This window comes from Eublepharis macularius, chromosome 15, assembly GCF_028583425.1.
Source record: "Eublepharis macularius isolate TG4126 chromosome 15, MPM_Emac_v1.0, whole genome shotgun sequence".
In the NCBI taxonomy this organism is placed as follows: Eukaryota; Metazoa; Chordata; class Lepidosauria; order Squamata; family Eublepharidae; genus Eublepharis; species Eublepharis macularius.
In genome coordinates, this window is record NC_072804.1 from 53542735 (window position 1) to 53566795 (window position 24061).

General features: G+C 47.2%; 1 protein-coding gene across 1 annotated transcript; it reads left to right on the top strand.

The window, feature by feature from the left end:
- Positions 1-401: 401 nt before the first annotated feature.
- Positions 402-22974, top strand: HNRNPUL1 (heterogeneous nuclear ribonucleoprotein U like 1). The gene is made up of 15 exons (XM_054999181.1): positions 402-658; positions 5012-5149; positions 6041-6296; positions 7107-7180; positions 8045-8184; positions 8727-8826; positions 9473-9585; positions 9802-10068; positions 10622-10744; positions 12648-12776; positions 15872-16040; positions 17253-17615; positions 18541-18800; positions 20777-20947; positions 22054-22974. Exons 1-15 carry the CDS (start codon positions 496-498, stop codon positions 22168-22170), a joined length of 2583 nt encoding a protein of 860 aa, XP_054855156.1. The 5' UTR covers positions 402-495; the 3' UTR covers positions 22171-22974.
- Positions 22975-24061: the final 1087 nt, after the last annotated feature.

Sequence of the window (24061 nt, forward strand, 5' to 3'; positions counted from 1 at the left end):
GAAATTTTTTCTTCACAAACAGATCAACTCAAGGCGCAGCCATTGGAGAAGCGGAAAGGAAGGCAAATTTTTATTGGTCTCTGGGAAATAGATCCCACCTCCCGCATCCGTGAACCATTCTTTTCCCCACCTTTTCGTCCCCTGACGGTTTCAAAAGGCTCGACCTGAGGCGGAGGAGGGAATCGATCCGTTTCCCACCAATGAGAAAGCCCCTTATAGACTGGCTCCTCTCCGTGTCCAATGGGCGTGCTTTTCCACAGACGGAGAACGAGCGGGAGTCGGAGACGAAAAGGGGAGGGCGCGGAGGTAGTGGAATTGGCCAATCAGAATGCGCCTTACATGCTCTTCCACGACTGCTGGCCAATCGGAGAGGCTGACGCATGGTGGTGAGGCCCCGAGAAGGGAGGAGGGCGATGGCGGCCATTTTGAGCCGGGCCCGGAACGGAGGCTCGATGGCCGGGCAACCGCTACTCCGCGGCGGGGACTGAGGAGGCCATGGACGTGCGGCGGCTGCGCGTCAACGAGCTGAAGGAGGAGCTGGGCCGCCGCGGCCTCGATACGCGCGGGCTCAAGGCCGAGCTGGCCGAGCGGCTGCAGGCGGCGCTAGAAGCCGAGCAGGGCCGCGACGGGGCGCTGGATCCGCTGGCGGACGGGCATTGTAAGCCGGAGGGAGTTGCCTGCAGAGCTGCGCTGGGGACGCGGGCGGGGCCCCCGGTGCATCGCTGGGGGGGGGGCCCGCCGCGGAATTCTCCCAAAATGGAGTTGCCACCTCCCGGTCGGGAAATCTCTGGAGGGCGGGACCTCATCGGGGTATAAATGCCACAGAGTCCTCCCTCCAAAGCAGCCGTTCCCTCCAGGGGAACTGATCTCTCATCTGGAGTTGTAATTCCAGGAGGTTTCCAGGACTCGCCCTGGGGGTTGGCAACCATTCTCTAAAAGAAAGGCGTAGGGTTGCCAGCTAGCGGTTGGGAAATTTCTGGAGATTTGGGGTGGAGCCTGGGGAGGGGAGAGACCTCAGCCGTGTATAACACCACAGATCCAGAAGAGTTAGCCATGTTAGTCAGTAGTCGCAAAATAGTTAAGAGTCCAGTAGCACCTTGAAGACTAACCTACTTTATTGTAGCATAAGCTTTTCAGAACCACAGCTCTCTTCGTCAGATGCATCATCAGCTTTCGAGAACCACAGCTCTCTTCCTTAGATGCCTCTGAGGAAGAGAGCTGTGGGTGTTGAAAGCTTATGCTACAATAAAGTTGGTTAGTCTTAAAGGTTTTACTGGACTCCTTACTATTTAACACCACAGTGTTCACTCTCCAAAGCAGCCATTTTCTCCAAAGGAACTGATCTCTGTTGTCTGGAAACCAGTTGTAATTCTGGGAGATCTCCATCCCCCCCCATCCCCCGTAGGTTGGCAACTCTGAGGTGGCGCCCCTTGGATCAGCAGGTCTCAGCTTTTCCTACCAGTCACTCTTATCAAAGAATCTTATGTCCCACCATGATAGAAACTAAAGCTCCACTTTAATGGAATGGACACTTTTCAGGTTTTCTGGAATTATATTCATTGCCTGCAGAATATTTTAACAGCAGTACTTTTGTCAGAACTTAATTTTTATTGCTGTAGCTGTAGACCAGAAGTAAGCAAAAATAATAATTCTGTTAGCAGTTGAAAACCATACCAGTACTGTTAAGGATACATTTGCTGGAATAGCAACTGTAACATATGAAGATAATAAATAAAAAAATGTAGTATAGTATTATTGGGATTGGGGAAAAGAAGTTGTTAGTAATTGTTATGAAAACCCTGTGTCCCACCTGTGGTACATGTTTCATTGGTTAAGAACTACTGTGCTATATAAGTAAATAGTCAGGTCTTTGTGAGGAGAGTTGTGTTTCAGTGGGTGCCCTGGTGTGCCTCTGTATGAGGACTGTGAACTTCTGTAAGATGAGCGCTTCCAAGTCTCTGGGTGTAACTTTACTAAAGAAGGTGGGCTTCCGATGTGTCTCTGTTATCTGGAAGGAGGCATTTTCTAGTGGAAGTTGAGGGGCTAGGGGTGTCTTGTGTACTAATGCCAGTTTTCATGTTTTTTATGCTTTCCTGCATCGTGTTGTGATTTGATTTGTTGCAAGACTTTTATAGGGTTGGGAAAGGTCAGTACTATAATGCTGGGTCCTTGCTTTGTTTCCTGTACTTACAGTGAAGTAGTTAGAGGAAATTTTTAATGAGAGTTCATAAGGTAATGTATGGACAGCGCTCCCTGGGATGACAGCGCTCTTGATAAATGCTCATGGCGTTGCCTGCCCTCTTCAGGAATGCTGCTTTACTAAGGATAATATAACGGGAAGCGCTTCTGGGCTCACCTGTTTGCAGACACCCTCTTCTCAGCTTCCTTTATACACTGGCTTACCACTTTGTAAAATTTGTGGTGTCTGCTTGAAGTTTTCTGACATGCTCTTTCAGTGGAATCACACCTAAATGGCAGGCAACTGCATATGTGTTGGTTGAAGGGCTGTATGCCTTCCCTCCTGGCATCACTTTGTTACCAGGCATTGCGTGCTCCTGGTGCTAGAAATACTCCCTTGCTGCTCTCATTCCTTAGATAGCTCAACTACTCTATTGGCTTAGGAACGGGTTGCATAAATGAGGTGAGCACCTGGTGAGTACTGACCACCGCATAAGTGTAGACAAGTTATCCGATGACAGCTGGGGGAAAAAAGCTGCTTAAGATTTGAGAGTGTTGTTGCCAAACTTTGGACATTTGCAGTCTACAGTGCACGAGCGAAGGTCTCTGTGCATCTTGTTTGCCGGGGGGCTGGCTTCCCAGTTTCCAGCAGGCCACCTAGAGCCAGGTAGTTGATGAGGTTCTGGCACAGAAGGCTGGGCTTGATCCGTCAAAGCGCTTTTCACGTTCCTAAGCACATGCAGGAACTTGGGATAAGGGAACGTCGATTCGTTATGCTATGGTCATGACTCGAGAGAGCTTGAGGAAGGGGCTTGCTTGTAAACTTAAAATGTCAGTTGGGCCCTAAAAAGTAGATTTTACAAGATTGAATTGAGCCCTGTGCTCTTCTAGGTGACGTTTTATTGATGAGGGCAGTGCTTAATATTGCAGAGCAGTGCTTAATATTGCAGAGCAGTGCTTAATATTGCAGAGCAGTGCTTAATATTGCAGAGCAGTGCTTAATATTGCAGAGCAGTGCTTAATATTGCAGAGCAGTGCTTAATATTGCAGAGCAGTGCTTAATATTGTAGAGCAGTGCTTAATATTGCAGAGCAGTGCTTAATATTGCAGAGCAGTGCTTAATATTGCAGAGCAGTGCTTAATATTGCAGAGCAGTGCTTAATATTGTAGAGCAGTGCTTAATATTGCAGAGCAGTGCTTAATATTGCAGAGCGTGCTTAATATTGCAGAGCAGTGCTTAATATTGCAGAGCAGTGCTTAATATTGCAGAGCAGTGCTTAATATTGCAGAGCAGTGCTTAATATTGCAGAGCAGTGCTTAATATTGCAGAGCAGTGCTTAATATTGTAGAGCAGTGCTTAATATTGCAGAGCAGTGCTTAATATTGCAGAGCAGTGCTTAATATTGCAGAGCAGTGCTTAATATTGTAGAGCAGTGCTTAATATTGTAGAGCAGTGCTTAATATTGTAGAGCAGTGCTTAATATTGTAGAGCAGTGCTTAATATTGTAGAGCAGTGCCACGTGGGTTCCACACTTCTCATGAAGGTGGGGAGAGTGTTGGAAGTGTTGAGTTCTAGGGATTGTGGCAAGTCTGAGGAAAGATGGCTGTCTTTGGACTGAGGTGAGGAGCAATCCATTGGGGAAGGAAACTACTGAATAAAGCATGGATTAATGTGGGAGGTGGGTTTGTCCCTCCCAGTCAGTTGCTATAGACTCTTATATAAGAGGAGTTTTTTTGCATGAAGTGTTACAGCTTTGCCATCCTGGGCCCATTTCAAACAAGCAGTATAACCCTGGGGTAAAGCTTTTCTCGGATTGTGCTACTTCAGGCATATTTAATAGTAATAACATTCAATTTATATACTACCCTTCAGGACAACTTAACACCCACTAGGAGCAGTTTACAAAAGTATGTTGTTATTATCCTCATGACAATCACGCTGTGGGTGGGGCTGAGACAACACTGAGAAGCTGTGGCTGACCCAAGGTCACCCAGCTGGCTTCAAGCGGAGGAGTGGGGAATCAAACCTGGCTGTCCGGATTAGAGTCCTGCTGCTCTTAAACACTGCACCAAACTGGCTTTAGGGCGTGTGCTTGTATGCTCTGTGCTCTCTGCTTCACTGAAGGGTGATCTAAAAATATACATGAAACAAAGCTGACCCACTAATACAAAAGCCGTATATAAACAGCACCTGTTGAAAGAAGTGCACAAGTTTGTTGTGAAAAAAAATATTAGCACTCTTTAAAGCAGTATGTTTTATACATGGAACAGCCTCAGGCATCATTGTAAAGCCTATAACTGATGCAGTCTACTGAAACAAAGAAATACTGGTAAAATCACCCTGGATTTGATTGTAAAAGTTCAGTAAGACTGATGAAAGAATATTATTAGTCCAGTAAATTAGATTTCCAGGATGTGAGTTTTCAAGCATCAAGGCTCACACCCTGGAAATCTAGTTGTTCTCTAAGGTGCTACTGGACCCAAATCTTGCTCTTCAGCTGCAGACCCACAATGGCTACCCTCCTGAAACTAGTCCTGTAAAGGCACACATGGAAAGAGAACATGCTATGCGGAAGGCTATACTAAGTTGTCTTAATAGTCTAACTATCTGAGGATAGTGAGATTGTATGGTATGCAACATATCTCTCCCCTTCGATATTCTGAAAGAATATGCCAAGGAAAGTTTCGTCTGCTTAATTCCTGGTGACAGCACTTCCCGGGTTATACTTGCCTGTCCTCAATTATTTGCAAGTGCTGTAGCCCCCCCCCCCCCAATACATGAATTGAGTAGTATTGCATTGTTGATTTGTGTTCTTGCACATTCTGTTTCAAGATGGCACTCGTGGCGGTATGCATCAGGACAACATGCAGGGATACCACCAAACTTACGAGCGCTGCAACATTAAGCAGGAGAATCAGTCCGGGTATGAGAGGAGGCCTCTAGACCACGATCATCCTGGCTTCCGCTCAGGTGAGATCAAGCCTTTTAAGAGCCACTGTTTTGCATGGACTGATTATGGTAAATCTGTAGATATCGAGGCCTTTGAGATAACTAAAACGTTCTTTGTAACTCCAAAAAGAGACTTCACTGCTTTGGGGGAAAGCCAGGTTACAAATATTTAAAATTCCCCGATCAGATAAATAAATAGCAGCCAAAGAAAGTGGTACGTGTTTTTTTTTTTACTGCAGAATAGCTGTTGACCTGATGTGTGAGTGTATGGAGGTGTAGAATGCAGACATTCATGCGCACTCTCCCCTCTGGATGTTGCAGAGTGTCTCTGTGCAGTCATAAATTATCCTCCATGCGCCCCTTTTTACTGTGGGCCTAGCCGCCCACTGTCAGCATTTCCTTTTTTCAAGCCATTCATTCATATGAAAGAAAATGAGGAGTGCTGTCAGGGTTACCATTTGGAGTAGGGTTTTATCTACTCCCACGAAATCCAGCGTCTAGGTTATGGAGTGCCTTTTGCCCTTTTTTCATCCATGCCGGAGTTTCCATTTACTTTGTTCCATAGAATTCAATGGGAATGGAGCCACTTGGTCTGTGTAGCTCTATCCCTTTGTCCGCCTACCCCCGTCTCGGGCTCAGTACTGTTGCTAGAGCACAATTGAATTGGAGCTGTTAAGACTGTGGCAGAGTGAATGTCTATTAAATAGGTGGTCTTCTCGATGGTAACCGCATTCAAAGTCTGTACGAGATCTCTGCTAAGCTCCTTTAAAAGGCTTCTGTGACACGTCCCTTGGGATTACGTCAATGATTCCGGCCTCCTTGGAAGGAAACTGAGCAGCCATTGCCCGTCACAGTGTATCTTTCAGTCGCTTTCTTGTTCAGTGAAATGCAGTATCTTGTCCTTAAATGCAGACATGAAGCTGGAAATGAAATCAGAGGAGCCGGCCCTGGGCTACACCACATCAGCCTCTGGTTACAACACACCTTCGAGTTACGGCGCACCCGGCCCTAACTACAACACCTCCACTTCGAGTTACAACGCCCCCCCCTCCAGCTTCAGCTCCTCTGACTCGATGCAGTCCTGGCAGCAGCAACCACAGCAAGGCCGTAAGAGGCCATTTGAAGAAACGAGGGGGCGCGGGTACTATGAACACCGAGAGGATAAAAGGTGCGTTCAGGCAAGTCTTTAGGGGACATCAGCAGCTCCTGCTTGCCCGGCCTCAGCTACTTCTGCTTCTTCTTTTCCCACAATTGGTGGGGAGGGTTTAGGAGAAATTAACAGTGGCATCTCGGAACCACCCAATGTGCAGAGAGGGTGGCATGTCGTAGTACGTTCTTAATCTCTTTGATTTACTATTTTATTATGTACTATTATATTTATTAATAGCTTGCCTGTCTCTCTAAGACTCAAGCAAGATACAAAGTTAGAAAGGCAATTCAGTCAGACAGCAAAAAAATCTCCAATAAACAGTGCAGTAGGAATAGGATTACAGAACTGGAAGTTCTGATGGCTGCAATGCAGTGTAATTTATGATACCTTGCATCACATAATATTCTTGCCTTGACCACTACCTTGGCTTTGAACACCGAGGTCAAAGGACCTTGGCTTGGCTTTGAACACCGAAGTCAAAGATCAAAGGAAGTTTTGACCAAAGCAAGCTTTGAACACCGAGGTCAAAGGAAGTTCCATTGAAAGTTATGAAACTTGCATAAAAACAGTTCAAGACCAGGGCGTAAATTCTGACACGCCTGCCTGTAAACTCCTGTTTTTGATTATGAGCAGTGGTGATGGGGTGAGGAAGGGGGGCTACCAGCCATTTTAATTCAGTCAAAGAGTTTGGAAGCTTATTTGCAGCAGGAGAGGCGCAGGTTGCCATGAGCTTGTAGCGTCTGCTGTTCATGAGTTTACCTTTCAGGCTGCCTCTTGGGCGCCTCTGAAATGGATGAATGGGGCATGCATTTGCGCTCTCTCTTCCAGGGGCCGATCTCCTCAGCCGCCTGCAGAAGATGATGAGGAAGATTTTGATGACACGTTGGTGGCCATTGACACCTGTGAGTTTTTGGGAATCCCAGCGGCGCGCCATCCCTCTTGCCCGATGCTTGTTTTCTTCTTAGCTTGTGCTGAAAGGAGGATTCCTGATGGAATCTCCCTTTCTGTCCCACTGCAGATTCTTGCAATGGCCCTGTTCCCACAGGGTGTGGCAGGGTGATAGCCACAAGTGAGAGGGATCTCTGGCAGGTTGCTGTCAGCAGTAGCATGTCTGACCCACTAGCAGTCCTGAATCCAGGTCTCCTGTGCCCCTTTGGCTGTGCTTTATTTGAAGGAAGGAGGAGGGAGCCCATTTTAGGTCATGTGAACCGCAGGGGGGCGGGGCGGTTCATATGGCTCCAAACCATCCATATGAGTTCTTCCCACTGGCTTCCATTTTCTCCGTGAATCTTCTGGTCTTTGAGAGCTCATAGATGCCAAGCAGTTGTGGAGCTAGGCTCCTCCATTCACATGGCGTTGCATTGTGGAGAGTCTGGATTCTCCGTTGGTTTTAGCCACATCCAGACTGGGAGAGATACAGGTCTGAATTTGTGAGCCTTAGCAGTGCTACTTCATCTCAGATGTGTTTAGAGAGAGTGGCCTGTGCCAGTCTATCACAGAAATCCATCAGATAGGTTTACGCCATCTACTGCCTCAACCAGTTGCCACACCATCATCAAACAGCATGTTTCTGATGTTTTCTATACCGGTCCCTGTTGAAAAAAGTTAGCCTGTGCTGTTTGGGGCTCTGGTAACATTCTTAGCGTGTATTCCCCAAAGATGTGTTGATGTCAAAGCTATGGTCCATTTGGTCTTTGGCTCCCAAGTATCTCTGCCACAAAGCCACTCTGACTTTCTCAGACCCTCTTTTGTTTTTTGCCTTCCAGATAATTGTGATCTGCATTTCAAAGTTGCCCGGGACCGATACAGCGGCTACCCTCTGACAATAGAAGGATTTGCTTATCTCTGGTCAGGTGCACGAGCCACATACGGGGTACGGCGAGGGAGGGTCTGTTTTGAGATAAAGGTAAGGAAACACAGTTCTTGACTCGAGGGTTGTGGAGAGTAACGGATTGTTCTCCAATAATCTGTGTGAAGAAGAAAAGACAGATTTGTTAGCATGGCACTCCGGGATATCAGTGGTGAAGATGTGTTTGTGAAGGTTGCAGAGGGGGCTTCTGTCCTTCAGTTTGTGTATTTTAATTTCACATGGAGATTCATGCCACAACATTATGTTTACTTTATTTTGCAGTTACTGTTAGCTGCAGTTGCTTCAGTGCCAGGTTGAATAGTGTCGTGCTGGCATTCGACTGATGTTCAAATCTGACTGTGCGCATTCGCACACCTCGTACCAAAACAACTTTCCCTTTTGAGGCATTTCTGGAAGTTCTGTGTTGCCCATATTCCTGGAATTTGGAACTTATCTTAAGTGCTTCCTTTGCCATTACGTAAAGACATTCTGAAATGTCTTTAACTCATTGACTATCTTTACAAATTCATCTTTGTAGTTGGAAATGAGTTTAATGTCACAGTCGCTGTCAGTGTAATGTCTGTTCTTTTTGCCCCCAGATAAACGAAGAGATCTCTGTTAAGCACCTTCCTCCCACTGAACCTGATCCTCACGTAGTGCGGATCGGTTGGTCACTGGATTCCTGCAGCACCCAGTTAGGTAAGAGACTGAATGGGGCTGGGCTGAGGGCATGTTCCTATCTTTACTCTTGGATGCCCCTTCCCTTTTACATACTGGGACTGTATCACTGAGCCAGACAAATTGGAGCTTTAAAGTCAGCTTCTCCTGCAAGTACTTAGAAAAACTGCATGTGAGCAAAGACCATCTTAGAGCATTCCTTCTTTTCCCTTTGCACAAAGAGGGAAGCCTCTCCTAACAGTGGCTGCAAGTGTGATATGGGGGCAGGGGGGTTCTAGGTTCTGAAATAGGAATATCTCGTAGTGAGCTGAGGACAGCCAAATCACCAGGTCACTCTTGACTGTGGTAGGATGCTGTGCCTTGGCGGGGGACTCGTGGGCTATCCGAGAAATAGAGCTGTAAATGTAACCAGAAAGATGGTCTGAAAATGTTCCAGAAGGTACAGAGTATCGATTGCAACTTAGAAGAGGGCTGGGATAGCACCTCCAAACTGGTCTCTTCAGCCCGTCCCTGTGGTCTTGAGATCCTTGACAGGCCTCCAGCTAATCCTGCATTTTAAAAAAAAACATACATAGGAACTCTGAACAGTGACCGGCTTTTTTGTCTGTTGCACAGTGCGACACTCAAGTCTCTAGTCCATTGGGTGGGTTTTTCCCCCCCTGTTTAGGTGAGGAGCTTTACTCTTACGGCTATGGAGGCACCGGGAAGAAATCCACCAACTGCAAGTTTGAAAACTATGGTGAAATCTTTGCTGAGAACGATGTCATCACATGTCTTGTGGTAAGAGTAGTTTGTTCTCTTGTGTTGAATTGTGGGATTCCCAGATGTAAGAAATTTGAAGAGAATACCTGTTACAGGTCTTGCTCAGGTTTGTGCAGGAGGGGGCTCTTCAGTGCTTCTGTAGTAGAGGCGGAAACTAATCCTGCCGGTGCTGGAAGCGTCATCTTCCTCTCTGACCTTCCTATCATCCGCTGATGACTTCTGCCCTGTTTTTAGGACTTCGAGTGTGGCGACGATATTGAAATGTCCTTCATGAAGAATGGGAAGTGGCTTGGGGTGGCGTATCGCCTACGGAAGGAGACCTTGGGCAGCCGTGCACTCTTCCCTCATGTCTTGGTGAAGAACTGTGCCATCGAATTCAACTTTGGCCAGAGGGAGGACACTTTCTTCCCTGTCCCGCCAGGCTTCACCTTCATTCAGCATCTTCCCCTGTCGGAGCGAATTCGGGGGACAATTGGACCAAAGAACAAAACGGAATGTGAAGTAGGTGCCTGAGGGAGACCTGGGCTCTTCTGGGGCCTTCCTTACAGTTTGTTCCGTTAGTCACATGCCAGGGAAATTGAGTAGACTGCTTGGATGGGGCGTAGATCAAGATGGGTAGCCGTGCTCGTCTGTCTGTAGCGCTAGAAAAGAGCAAGAGTCCAGTAGCACCTATAAGACTAACGAAATTTGTGGCAAGGTATGAACTTTCATGAGTCACAGCTGAAGGGTATCTGAAGAAGTGAGCTGTGGCTCATGAAAGCTTATGCCCTACCACAAATTTTGTTAGTCTTACAGGTGCTACTGGCCTCTTGCTCTTCTCTACTGGACGGGACGTCTCTCTCTCTTTTCCCCTACAAAAATGAATCCGTGAGCAGTGTCAGTCTGAGATGTCACACTTCCAGGTTCTTTTAAGTTCCATTCCTTGTTCCAGCTTGCAGCCTCTTCCATGGGAATGCTTGCCCCGCCTCCCCTCCCGCCCCACAAAAAGCTGGTTTTCAGGGGCTTTTCAAAAAAACCGTGCTAAACTTGTCTGTGCCCTGCGCGTACTTTCCAGATCCTGATGATGGTGGGGCTGCCCGCCGCAGGGAAGACCACGTGGGCCATCAAGCACGCAGCTGCCAATCCGGGCAAGAAATACAACATCTTGGGAACAAATGCCATCATGGACAAAATGAGGGTAAGGCGCAAGCTTTGGAACGCGGCAAGGAGGGAGTGGCAGTTTGGCCTGTTCCTTTCCATTCAGTCTGTCCATCAAATAAAACAACTAGTCCTTGGAGCTGGGGTTTCTCTTCTCCTGTCGCCATTCCCACCTGTGTTTGTTGCACCATTTCTGCCTTCATCTGTGTTACAGCTGTCAGATTATGAACTCATAAAGTGTGTTGGGGGGCGGGCGGTGTCTCTTGTAGCAGCATGTGGATGAGTGGTAGAACATGGAAAGGCTAGGAATCTGTGCAGTCCTTTCTTTCCTCCCCTCTCCACTCCCAAAGTGAGCCAGCCAGAGCCAGATGCGGGTGGGGTTATTTTCCCTCTAGTCTGAGGTAAGCCGAAGGGGAACTTGTTCTCACAAGAACCTGTTGAAGGTGGACAGCAAACAGCTGTGGCGAGAGAGGCCCCTGGTGTCACCTAGTGGCCAAGACTATGAGTTGTGAGCCAGGAATTTTTCCTCCTCCCCCCCCCACCTTTGCCCCTGCCAAGTAGTGTTGGACAATGTTGATTTATTAAACCACAAACCATTCTCTGCTGTATGAAAACAACAGCAACTGGGTTTGCCTGCCTGATGGGGCTTGTGCAGGGGCTTCCGTAACAGTGTATGCAGAGCATTAAAATGTGCTGTATAAAGACCAAACGGCATCAGCATTATCGTTGCCCAGGGCTACTTGCTGGGTCTGTGGCTGAGATTCAAAACAGAGTCTGGTTAGTCCATTTTAGTGGTTTCCACGGGTTCTTCCGCCTTATTTCTCCTGTTCACACATGAAGAGGACTGTGAGGTCATTTGAGTACTAAAGGGACACTCGGAAAGGGTGATGCTCCTCTCAGTTCCCCACAGACTATTAGTGCCACAGCTTTTCTGCATTGCCTGCTCCAGGACTGAGTTGAGAATGCAGGAGAAATAGGTCAGAAATCATTTAAATCATGATTTAATCATTCTTTTCTACATAAAGTCTCCTCACACTTAGCTTTAGATTTAAATAATTCTTTTCTACATAAAGTCTCCTCACACTTAGCTTTAGATTTAAATCATTCTTTTCTACATAAAGTCTCCTCACACTTAGCTTCTTGTGCAGATCTATTCTACTCCCAACAATCTTCTATTCATTGATTTTTTTTAAACTTAGCACTTAAGAGGTAAAGGGTTGGTTCTGTGCACAAAGATTTGCAAAGGAAGAATGGGATTAAGGTCTTTATCTCAACTGTGTATGTTTATTTTATAACCTTTTTGCTGTGAAGAAGAGACGTGATCTCTGCAGACACAAATTCAGTTTTGAGAACTGTAAAACCAAGACTGTGATAATATCTTCTAGATAGAAAAATTGCCCAATAATCTTACAGAAACCTCTGGAAGAGCATGACGTTGTGAATGGTTTAATGGAATTCGTTTACCCAAAAATTTAAACATTGCGTGAATGTACAGCCTCATGCTACATAATTAAAAACGAATCCTTATTTCATGATCATAACCTTTGGACTATAATGTGTCTTAAATAGAAAATTATCTTTAGATAGCTTTTTCCTCAAAAAGCTTTTTATTAAAAAATCCGTTTTAAATTTTAAAAAATTAGATTTTTAATTTTTTTTTTCAAAAAAAATCACTGATTTTTATCCACCCTTTTCAGAAACAAGATGGAGGGCATCAGGTGTGCACGAGAGGAGGAAGCACACAGCACCTCTCTCTCTCGTGCACCATTTTTATTGTTTAAAGCAAGGCTCATCCTCCGCCCTGCTTGATATGACTGGTCACAACTGCTTTGGTCTAAAGTGCTGTGGGAACTCTTAGGCTGATGATTTGAATGCTACAGGCTGCCAAAAGTGATAATATTCAGGGCTCCCAGGTTCCCTAACTAGCCAGCCTTCTCTCTCAGGTAATGGGGCTTCGCCGTCAGCGCAACTACGCCGGCCGCTGGGATGTCCTCATACAGCAAGCCACACAGTGCCTGAACCGCCTGATCCAAATTGCAGCCCGGAAGAAGCGCAACTACATTCTTGATCAGGTACCAAACTCTTTGCACAACAGGCCCGTCCCTTTATGGCCTTATTCTACACTGTGGCACTTCCAGAAAGCTCTTCAGCAGATCCGTCAGCCTTCTGCTGCCTGCCCAGGCTACACAAGCAGGTGTCTTAATATCTGGAACGAGAGGTTTGTTCCATCTTCCTCCTTCCCCCTCCAAAACCCATAATGAAATGAAAGTCATAGCAGTTCGTAGTACTTGGAAACAAGGTGGCTAGTTGTGAGTCCAGGTAAATTGCCCTGCAGTTAAACGTGGTTTTCAGGCCCGTAGTTATAAGCAGAGGTGAGTACTAGAGAAGGAGACAGGCGGCTCCTGTGGAGCAGTAAGGATTGCGGCAGCAAAAAACCCAATCCATCTGCCTTGTTTTGGAAACGGTATTAGAAGAAGACCACATTAAGATCAGGTGAGTAAAAGATTACTATAGTCTGGTGTTCAGTTGTTAAACGAAGAGGAGGAGCCCTGTTCTCAACATATAAAAATGATTTGGGGCAACCTCATTCTATTCTTCCTCCACCCCAGTTACCATTGTAGTACGAGGCTTGATGGCAGCAAAGCTGGACCACCCATAGGCAGGGAAGAGGGGGTCTGCGTGTGGAGTGGGGATTCCCTGGCCGCCTCCAAAAGACACAAAGAGCAAAGTACTCCATGAAAACAGCCTATTTAAGAGGCATGGGATGTTGAAAAGGTCAGTTAAAGGGGGGAGGGGGAAGCCTGGGTAAGAACATAAGAGAAGCCGTGTTGGATCAGGCCAATGGCCCATCCAGTCCAACACTCTGTGGGACATTTAAAAAAAAAAAGAAATTATGAAGGTAGTATGCCAGCAGGGGGGTTGGGGCCTGTCCAGTGTTTTGCACTGAGTGTTACATGTGTGTTGGGTTGGGGGGTGTTCTCAGTGCAAGGAGCTCCTGGTTTTCATGGAGCGAGTTCACACCCTTGAGGCTGAGGTGGCTGGCCTGGAGAAGCAGACACAGTCAGTAGAATGCTGGAGGGGGGATTTGAGATTCTGGTACCACCACCCCCAGCTGCCAGAATTTCTTGTAGCCTCTTAGCTAATCTACACCACTAACAGCTTTTGGGCCAGTTATATGCAAGAGGCAAAGCAGGGCATCTTTTAGAAAGTACAAGCCTCCCTTTACCAAGTTTTCTCATATGTACTGTAAAAAATGCTTCAATTTAAAAATAACTTATCACGGTTGTCCACGATGCCCAAGGCGGCTTACAAAATAGAAACATACACAACTGAAAACTTAGGTAAACACATGAATTAAAACACATCAAGTTAAAACAGCGTAATTGTCATTCGCAGCGGCTCACCATTTATTCAGCATTTTCTCCCTTGGATTGCAAATTTCAGGTTGTTTAACATTATTTCAAATACAGAATTCATGAGACGAAGGGGATAAAAATATTAAACCTTCTGTGGGGGAAATGTAGTAGTAAACTTCTAAGCAGGACTGGATTCGTGCCCTTTTTTGTCTCATTAAAATTACTATAATATTTCTTTACCTGTTGCTTTGCACAGTGTCTGTTTCTTCTGGGCTTGCCCGCCCATCTGTTGAGTTCTACCCAGCCTTAGGATAAAAGTTACAAGAACATGATATGAACTGATGTGCACAACTGATGTGCTGTGTATACGCAACAGGTGATTTACACACACACTGCTTTTACATGTAGTAGCACTGATATATTTCTTTTTTTAATGGTTGCTTTTCCTAAGACTTGGATAGAACTCCAGCCCTGATACATGCATGGTATTTGCTTACATTTATTGTATCTATGAGGTGTCGTTAAAATTGGCCTGAGTTAGCTCCAGTGGGCAGGAAAATCTAGTTTTTCCAGCAGGAGCGATCATACCAAAGCCCAGGGCTTTTTTTCATTGGGAACTTGGTGGAACAGAGTTCCGGCACCACTTGAAAATGGTCACATGGCTGATGGCCCCACCCCCTGATCTCCAGACAGAGGGGAGTTTAGCTTGCCCTCCGCGCCACTAGAGCAGCACGGAGGGCAATCTAAACTCCCCTCTGTCTGGAGATCAGTGGCAGGGCCACTAGCCATGTGACCATTTTTGCCGAGGGCGATTTAAACTTTAAAAACTCCCCTCTTGTTCCAGCTGACCCAAAGTGACATCATTGTGTGGTCCTAAGTTCCACCACCTCTTTTTCCAGAAAAAAAGCCCTGCCGAAGCCTGGTAGCTAGGTATGAGAGAGATTGCTTTGAAGCAGTCCTACTTGTATTTAAACACACACAAATAATAATCCTGGTTCCTTGCTCGAGTTAATACGGTGGGAATAATTTTGTGGTCTCTTTCCCCTTGTTAAGTCTTTAAAACCATGAAAATAAGCAAGAGCCCTCGTAAAGGATTAATTCCACTTCGTAGGGGGCTTCAGTAAACTCTGAAGGATAGGTCTCATTGATGGCTCTTAGCAGGGTTCAGAGACAAGCATACCCCCAAAACAGCAGTTGTACAAACCGAAGAAATCCTGTTGCTTTCAGACCTTTTTGTTTTTCATTGCAAAATTCCTCAGATGTTTGATCATTGTAGGGAACGAGATGTTAGAAAGTTGGACCTGGGATCTGTTCTTTGGCAAAAATCAGGCCTTGGAGGTTGACTCGGGAACATACCAGGTCCATTCACTAGGCCTTAACTCTGGTGCTTGTTTGGCTGCACCTCTCAGAGGTTTAAGTAGCTGTTGTGTCAGCGTCCTCCTCGAAGTAACAAATTGCGCTATCTTTCTGAACAAAGCAGAGCTTGTTCAACTCAGCCCGGCACCCTGGGAGACCTCATTTGCATTGCAGAAAGCTGCAAAATACTGGTGTGTGTTGTCGATTTATTCCTTTTAAAGGGGGCGTTGGGGTGGGGAGCTTGAAAGGTAGGTTAGCCTTGAGTGCATGCACCCACAGAAATGTGCACACCCTTCCATATACACGGACAAGTAGAGAACCAACGCACCTCGCGTCCTCGTTTCAGCTGGGCTGCCTTGTTCATTTTAAATAAATACATTTAAAAAAAAAAAAACAGCCGCCAGACTACAAAGTAACAACCAGGTGTTTTGCCTCTTCTTTGTCACCATCGCTAGACAAATGTTTATGGATCTGCCCAGAGACGAAAAATGCGCCCCTTTGAAGGTTTCCAGCGCAAGGCTATTGTAATTTGTCCCACGGACGAGGATTTAAACGACCGAACCATAAAGCGCACTGATGAGGAAGGGAAGGATGTGCCCGATCACGCAGTGTTAGAAATGAAAGGTAGGATCCTGGGAAGGGGGGGGGGTACCCCAAACACGGAAGGAAAATGACCTCTGTAGCGTTTCAAACGCCCCTGAGATTTTGTCGCTTTCTCTGGCTCTTCCTTTTGCCTTTCCTCCTCCCACCGCCTCTGCCTGCCCCCAGCCTGTACCCCAAACACACACATGACACGGAAGAAAAATGACCTCTGTAGAGTTTCAAACTCAGTGCTTCCCCTGTTGCCCTTCTCCCATATCATAAGCACACCAACACTGTTCTGTGCGAGAAAATAAGTACACACAAGGTATTGAGGGGGCTTTTCCCTCTGGGGAAATTGTCCCCTGAAACTGCAATGCAAGACACAAAGGCGTGGGTCTTTCCAGTGACTATTGACAAAGGTCTCAGAACCACAAAGCTAGAAGTGGGGGTTGCAGCCCAATTTTGTGCTTGTTAGCTTGACAGCAAGTCTCGCTGAGTTCAGCTGGACAGTGGATTTCAGCGTCTGGAGAATGGGAGGATCGGGCATTTATCCTGGACAAGGGATCTCTTTTCTTCCTACATCATAGCAGCCAGTCTTTCCTTCCTTGAAACAAAGGCAGGCAGGGTCCAATGAGAGCCCCTCCATGCAGATGCTGCAAAATGTTCCCAGTGGCAGGGCAAAGACTTGGCTCTCTAGTCATTTAAGAGTTTAGACTACCATTTCAGTTCTGCGTAGGGGAGGCATCCTGGACTTGCAATGCTTTTTTTAACCAGCTGTATTCTTGCTGCCTCCTTGGTGATGGGGATTAGGCAAAGATAGAGAGGAGGTGGCTCTGCTTACTTTGGGGTGTTTAAAACCAGGTGTCTCATGTCAGAATGCACAGTGCCCTACAGACAACCCCCCGTCACCCCAATTCTGGGCATGTTGGGTCTCAGTTGGGTGATGAGACGCTAGCATTGGCGGAGGTGAGGGAAGAAGGCTGGGCTGGTGTAACTTTTCAGCCCTCTAGCTTGGCCGTGCAAGTTGCTGGCACATTTCCATTTGAAGTATTGGGCTGGACCGCTGGAAACCAGCAAGGGGTCCCCCGGCAGTGTCCCGGCAGGATTTGGAGCGCATAACCAGTAAGGGGTCCCCCCGGCAGTGTCCCAGCAGGATTGGGAGCGCATAACCTCGCATGTATGCATCAGTGCCTTCCTCTGTGTTCTTTGCCCTCTGGGGACTGATGTGTATATCTGTGTTCTCTCTCTGCCCAGCCAACTTTGCACTGCCTGAAGCAGGTGACTTTCTGGACTCGGTGGTCTACATTGAACTGCAGAGGGATGAAGCAGAAAAGCTGGTGAGGCAGTACAATGAAGAGGGCAAGAAGGCCGGCCCTCCACCTGAGAAGCGCTTCGACAACCGGGGTGGCGGCTTCCGTGGCCGGGGCGGTGGCGGTGGTGGCGGCGGCGGCTTTCAGCGTTTTGACAACCGGGGCCCAGTGGGAGGAAACCGAGGTGGCTTCCAGAACCGTGGCGGCGGCGGCGGCAGTGGAGGTGGCGGCGGCGGCAGTGGTGGAGGATTCAGAGGAGGAGGCGGCGGTGGCGGCGGCGGCGGCAACAGCAGTGGAGGAGGAGGTGGTAAGTCTACCCAGAGGGGTACTGGATTGTCTGTGGCCTGCATTCATAGGGAAAGGATGCTGAAACTGAACATGCCGATGGCAGGGTAAGCTAGGAAAAGGAATTCTGGCTTCGGTTCTCACGTGAACAGATGAAGCTGCCTTCCTCTGTGTCAGACCCATGGCCTGTCAAGGTCTGTATTGTCTGCTCAGACTGGCAGCAGCTCTCCAATGTCCCAGGCAAAAGTTATTCCCATCTCTTCCTACCTGATCCTTTTAATTGTAGACGTTGGGGATTGAAGCCATACCTTTCAGCACACAGCTGCCAACGCCCCTGACTGCTTTATTGCAACCGTTGACACTCTGCAGACATCTCGCTTAACCATGGCTTGTTTCTTTTAACCATGGTTAAGTATCACGTTGGAATACAAGAGCGAAGGTTAAGGAAAGATAGGAAACTGTTTGAAGTTGGGTTTGTATTAGCCATAGCTAAGCTGTTAGGTTGGTGTCGAGCAGTTATGGCTTAAGGCCATTGCTTCATCTCTCTTGCAAGGTGACATCGGGCAGGTCTCGTGAGTGTCTCCGTTAAATACTCCCTCTTGGGAGGAGGAGAAAGAATTTGCTCTGCAAGTCAGATCATGGCATCGGTGAGTTAGGGGAAGAAAATGTGGTTAGCACTAGATACGGTTCAACATTACATGCATCCTGTGCTGGAACTAGCCTCTGGCTGCTCCCACTCTGGGAGCACACGGTTGCTTGGTAACTGTCTGAGACCTCAGGGTGAGGCCCAGCTGACAGGGAATGGTGAGTTTTCCAATGTTGAGGACAGATGGGGGGAAAAGCTTAGGAGAGGAAGAGAGGAGAGAGAGTGAAGGGCAACACGTAGCTCAGCAGTACTTGAACAATGCCTCTATTTTCACTCTCCCAACTGTGGCTTCTTCTCTTAGGCTTTAACAGAGGTGGCGGCTATAGCCAGAATCGCTGGGGAAGCGGGAACCGAGACAACAACAACAACAACAGCGTCAGCAATCGGGGCAACTACAACCGCAACAGCCAGCAGCCAAGCAGCTACAGCCCGGCTCGAAACCAGAACACCTACAAGAGTAACAGCAGCACGGTCACCCCCGCCCCTCCTGCACCTGCACCTGCACCTGCACCTGCCCCAGCCACGAATGCCCCTCCCAGTTCTTACAATCCGGGGCCGCAGGTAGGTTATGTGGTGTGTGCGTGGGGGGGGGGGGGAGCGCAAAGCTGGTGCTTTGGGGGAAATACTAAAGATTTCTGAACTGGTTGCTCCTGTTCGGCTTGCACAGTTGTTCTTTTGTAACTCCTTTACACAAAGGATGGACAGGCTGTGGTCCATAAGCCCTGTCTGATCCCAGTGTGCTGTAGGAAGTAACTGAATAGCAGCCTGTAAGTTTTGGTTTTTTAAAAAAAGCAGAACAGTGCTGGGCTTGCATGAGTCTTGCTGAGGTGAAAGGCACAGCCGCACAACCAACTTAAACTGGTTAAGTCATTCCTTGGTACTGTGAGAATGTGTGTGCAGGGTGTGTGTCTGTGGTAGGAGTATGCACTAAAAAAAATTCAGGCGATCCGGGTCCAAGTTTCAAAGATACTAAAAAAATTCAGTCTCTTTGAAATCTGGGTCAGATTCTCTGATCCGGTTAGAGAATCCTGAATTCATCCTGCCATTATTCCCTGTGGGAAAACTAGGGGTTTGGGAGGTGTCATTTTTCAAGCAAACGCCATCAAATTTGCAGGGAACCTACTCCTTCCTACACACTGAAGACCCATCCAAGCTTCAGGAAGATTGGGCCCCTAGGGTGTAGTTCTATGTTTCCTACAGGTTTCCAAGGCTTTCCAGGCAAAGTGGAATCTTAAGCAAAGTTAACCCCTGGTCAGAAGCCAGTCCCAAGTGCAGTCCCACTCTCATGCATGGTGAACCAACAAAAGCCTAACAAAACCAAAATGGAGGAGAGGAACCAATGTCCAACCCGAGAAACCCATTGCAAAAGTAGAGAATCCCAAGTTGAAGCAAGGAGGAGTGAGGCTCCCTAGAGCTGTGGAGTTTAAAAGGCAGTTGGCGGCAGCTTGAAGGGCTCTTTTGGAGCTCGAGTGGGGTGGGGTGGGAATCAACTCCGCCTGCTGCCTCCTGCCCTCGCCAGCCTCGTGCTGCTCTCCTGCTGCCGCGTGGAGCTTGCCTCCACTTTATGCGGCTGCTGTCTTGCTCGGGCTGCTGCCCTGCCTCTGCTGTGGCTGTCTGCAGTCAAATAAATCGGGCTCAGCAGAGAACGGCTCCCTGGTTCTCATCTGGGATTCGTCAGTGTGATCCGGCTATGCAGGATTGGCATAAACCTGGCTGTTTAGCCAGATCACGAATCCCAGATCACACACCCCTGGGGGGGGGGGGAGAATGCTTCTCAGCACCTTCACCAAAATCCTTGCAGGGGGAGTTTAGGACAACTGTTACAAAACAAATACTTGTTTGTACTTGCTTTCCTGGGAGATGTGGTGAGGAACCAATGTCCAACCCGAGAAGCCCGTTGCAAAAGTGGTGGTGGTTTCAGGGGGCTTTAGGAAAGGAGATGTGGAACCTTCTCTCTGCGTGTGGTTTGAGGATGTCCGAGATGAAGCCAGAAAGGGGGAGGTCTGCTGTGTGTCCCACATGGTAAAAAAGCGTGCGAGAGGCTTAGCTGCAGTACGTTTGTAGCTCAAGTGAGCAGACAGTATCATGAACCTTACAAGGTAAATGCGCCTCTTCTGTAATGCAAGCAATGGCAGGGAAGAGGGAGGCTGCTGTAGCACAGGGGTTAAGTGGTTCGGCTGAGAATCAGCACTCTACTGGTTCGAATCCCACTGCTGCCATGAGCTCAGTAGGTGGCCTTGGGTTAGCCACTCCTCTCAGCCTCAGCTCCCCAGCTGTATTGTGGAGATAATAATAACACTAATTTGTTCACCGCTCTGGGTGAGGCACTAATCTGTCTAGCAGAGCGGTATATAAGTGCAATTGTTGTTGTTGCTATTAATTCGTCCCAAGACATTAGGCTTGTGGTTCTCTAGGTCCCAAGTCAGTCCTTGACCTAGAGCTATTACTATGGCATACACAGCTTCTCTCTTTCTCTTTTTGAATTATTTTTTTAGTCTAGGGCTGGAATTCATTTTGTCTTTCTTCACTCCCCCTAGCAAAGCTACACCCAGCCCTACAACCCACCATCCAGCTACAACCAAGGTGGTTACACTCCAAGTTACAACTATGGGAGTTACAGCAGTTACAGCCAAAGCTACACCCAGCCCCCACCACCTCCACCAACCCAGCCAACCTACAATCAGCCCAACTATAACCAGTACCAACAGGTAGGTAGAAAGAAAGTGGCCGGTCTAGTTCCAACCGAGGACTTCTTTGTTGGTAGGTCTGGAGCTATGAGGATATTAATCTTTGTTTATTTGCTGGGATGGTCATTTGTGGGATGGGATCGCATCTTTTTCCTTTGTATTCTTTTGAGGCTCAAGTGTTGGGCTGGGAAGAGGTGGATTCAAACCCTGCTCAGCTATGAAATTGGTCGAGTGGTAGATATGTATCACAATTTTTCTTGTGAGCCAAAGTTTAAAAAGTTGCTGTGAGCTCCTTGTAGGAAGATCCTGAAAGAAACCAAACAAAAGATTTTGATAGGGGACAGAGGTGTTCCGAGGAGGGCTAGGTTTGTGTAAAAGATGCAGGATTCTCTTTTTACTGTTTAAATTCTGGTCTAGGGCTGAATGAGAGCAGCCAGAGACAGCACTCCACTGCAGCCTTCCCTCAGTTACGAAAACCAGAATAAATTAGGCAAACTAATAAAGATTATGCAGATTTTTCTCCATTCGCATCATTTACCGGTTGCCAGGTATTGCTATCCTGCGTATAATAGGATTGCAATTCAAGGAGAATCCCTGAACGTGTGAATGTGATCAGTCCTCAGTAACTGCTTCCATGCTTCGTAGTCAGTTCAGTTTTATTGTTATTACGATCTAGGATCAAAATTTGAGTCAGCATATACAATAATATATAACAAATACATTCATTACATGTCTAAGCATATCTAGGAAACTGAGCAATATATTTAAATACATAAAATTGTTAAATATTGGTTAAAATTTCTTAAGGGAGTTGTGGTAGTCTTATCTAATTAAACTAATCAGGGTGCAGAATCTTGCTACTTCAGCAGTGATTTCATTACAGCAAACTTCGTAGTCATTCTGAAAAGAAAAGCTTGCGAACAACAGAAGTCCAGGTTGTTTTTTTGGGAGAGGGAGAACTTGGCAATGCTTAAAGCATCTATCATGGTTTTCCAGTTATCCATTATCTTAAATCATATTTAAAGATGCATATGGGTGTGTTGATGAATTGGTGGGGGGGGAGGCGTGTTGAGGATCGTTGGCCAACACTTATATCTACTGTGCTAAGTCTCTTGCTTCCCCCGCAGTACGCCCAGCAGTGGAACCAGTACTATCAAAACCAGAGCCAGTGGCCCCCGTACTACGGCAGCTACGACTACGGGAGCTACACAGGCACCTCGCAGGGAGGTTCGAGCACCCAGTGAGGGCATGGAGTCCTTGGAGGGAGCAGCTTGCTGGGTCACATGGGGCATTTCAGACTGTCTTGAGACCCTGGAGGGATGTCTTCTTTGCCCTTGTCTCCTCTCTATGGTTCTTGAGGGTAGCTGCGTTTTGACCTGTACAGCTAAAGGCATGCTTCCTTTCCTTCGTTCCATCCCCCATGAGGAAGTTACATTTCTTTCTTTCTCCTCGATGAAGACAATTTCCCCCCACCCCCTTTTTATAATTTCTCTGATTCAAAGAGAAGCTAGGATTCCAAGCCTCATATTCTTGTACTTCTTAGGCCAAGGTCCCCCCTGGTATCAAGGTTTCTACAATAGCCAGGGGCCAACTGTGGATAGGTCCCTCTTAGGGTTTGTCACCTCCTCTTTCCATCTTGCCTTGCACAACTCTGTTAGTGGTCATAAATTCCAGGCACTTTGGAAACTCTTCCTGCAGTTTGGTGTCACCTGTCTTTGAGGTGTTTTTATCTGTCTTTTTCCTGCAAATAACAAGCTGGGAGGGTGAAGAGATGGCTGTCTTATAGTAATTATGATTTTTTTTTAGATTTTTTTTTCTGTAACTTTTTACCGTGGGTTAGCAGCTGTTAATAGTCTCTTCAAAGTAACAATTCCTTTTTTTGCTCAATTTAGGAGAAAACAGGGAGGGGGGAGAATCATCTTAAATGTGTAACTTTTTATACAATGTTTAAGTTTCTGTAACTTTGCACATGCTTTGTGTTGAGTTGAATTGTAATGGCTTTTTGTATTTGGAGAAAAAAAAGAGTGAATATTGAACTTTTAAGCTCATTTGGTGTCCTGCATTCATCTTTTCTCATTTTTGCAAAAACGTGAATCTTCACCCAGAGTTCATACCGGCCTCCATTTACTCACTTTCCATGCAGTAAAGCTGCTGTCCTGTCTAAGGAGGTTGGTCTTGTCAACTTCAGCAGTGGCTCTGCGGGATCTCAGGGCAAGACTTTTCATATCACCTGCCACCTGAGCATTTGGACATGGGTGTTTGGGGCTGTATGTGTTGGCTTTCCTCTCCTCTGTCTTCTCAGCAGCACTGCGAAGTAGGTGACTGACCCAAGGTCATATAGTAGAACAGAGCCTGTCTCCCCCTAGGCAGGGCTTTTTTTCAGCTGGAACGCAGTGGAACAGAGTTCCAGCACCTCTTGAAAATGGTCACATGGCTGGTGGCCCCGCCCCCTGATCTCCAGACAGAGGGGAGTTTAGATTGCCCTCCGCGCCACTCAGCGGCGCAGAGGGCAATCTCAACTCCCCTCTGTCTGGAGATTGGGGCGGGGCCACCGGCCATGTGACCATTTTCACCAAGGGCGATTTAAACTTTAAAAAAAAACAACCTTGTTCCAGCTGCCCCAAAGTGATGTCACTGCACAGTCCCAGGAGCGTGTGCACACTTTGCGCGTGCGCATGTGGTACCAGGGGCGGTACCACTTGCCAGGAGTTGCCCCGTGCTTGCAACCCACCACCTCTTTTCCCAGTAAAAAAGCCCTGCCTTTAGGCCAGTGGTACCTGCTCCACAGCTTGTTGAGAGCCACATACACAATTACCATCAGCCAAAAGAGCCACATTTATTTTCATCCATAGCAAGAGGCCTGGAGCCCTTACTAGAATAGGTTGAGCAAGCCCAATATCATCAGATCTCAGAAACTAAGCAGGGCTGGCCTTGGTTAGTAATTGATGGGAGGCCTTCAAAGAAGACTAGGGTTGCAGAGGCAGGCAATGGCAAACCACCTCAAGTTAGTCTCTTGCCTTGAAAACCCCAGCAGGGCTTGCCATAAGTCAGCTGTGATTTAATGGCACTTTCCGCCACAACCATGAGGCCTGGACTCAGGGAGACTCTCAGCTTTACCCATTCTTCCATCAGAAA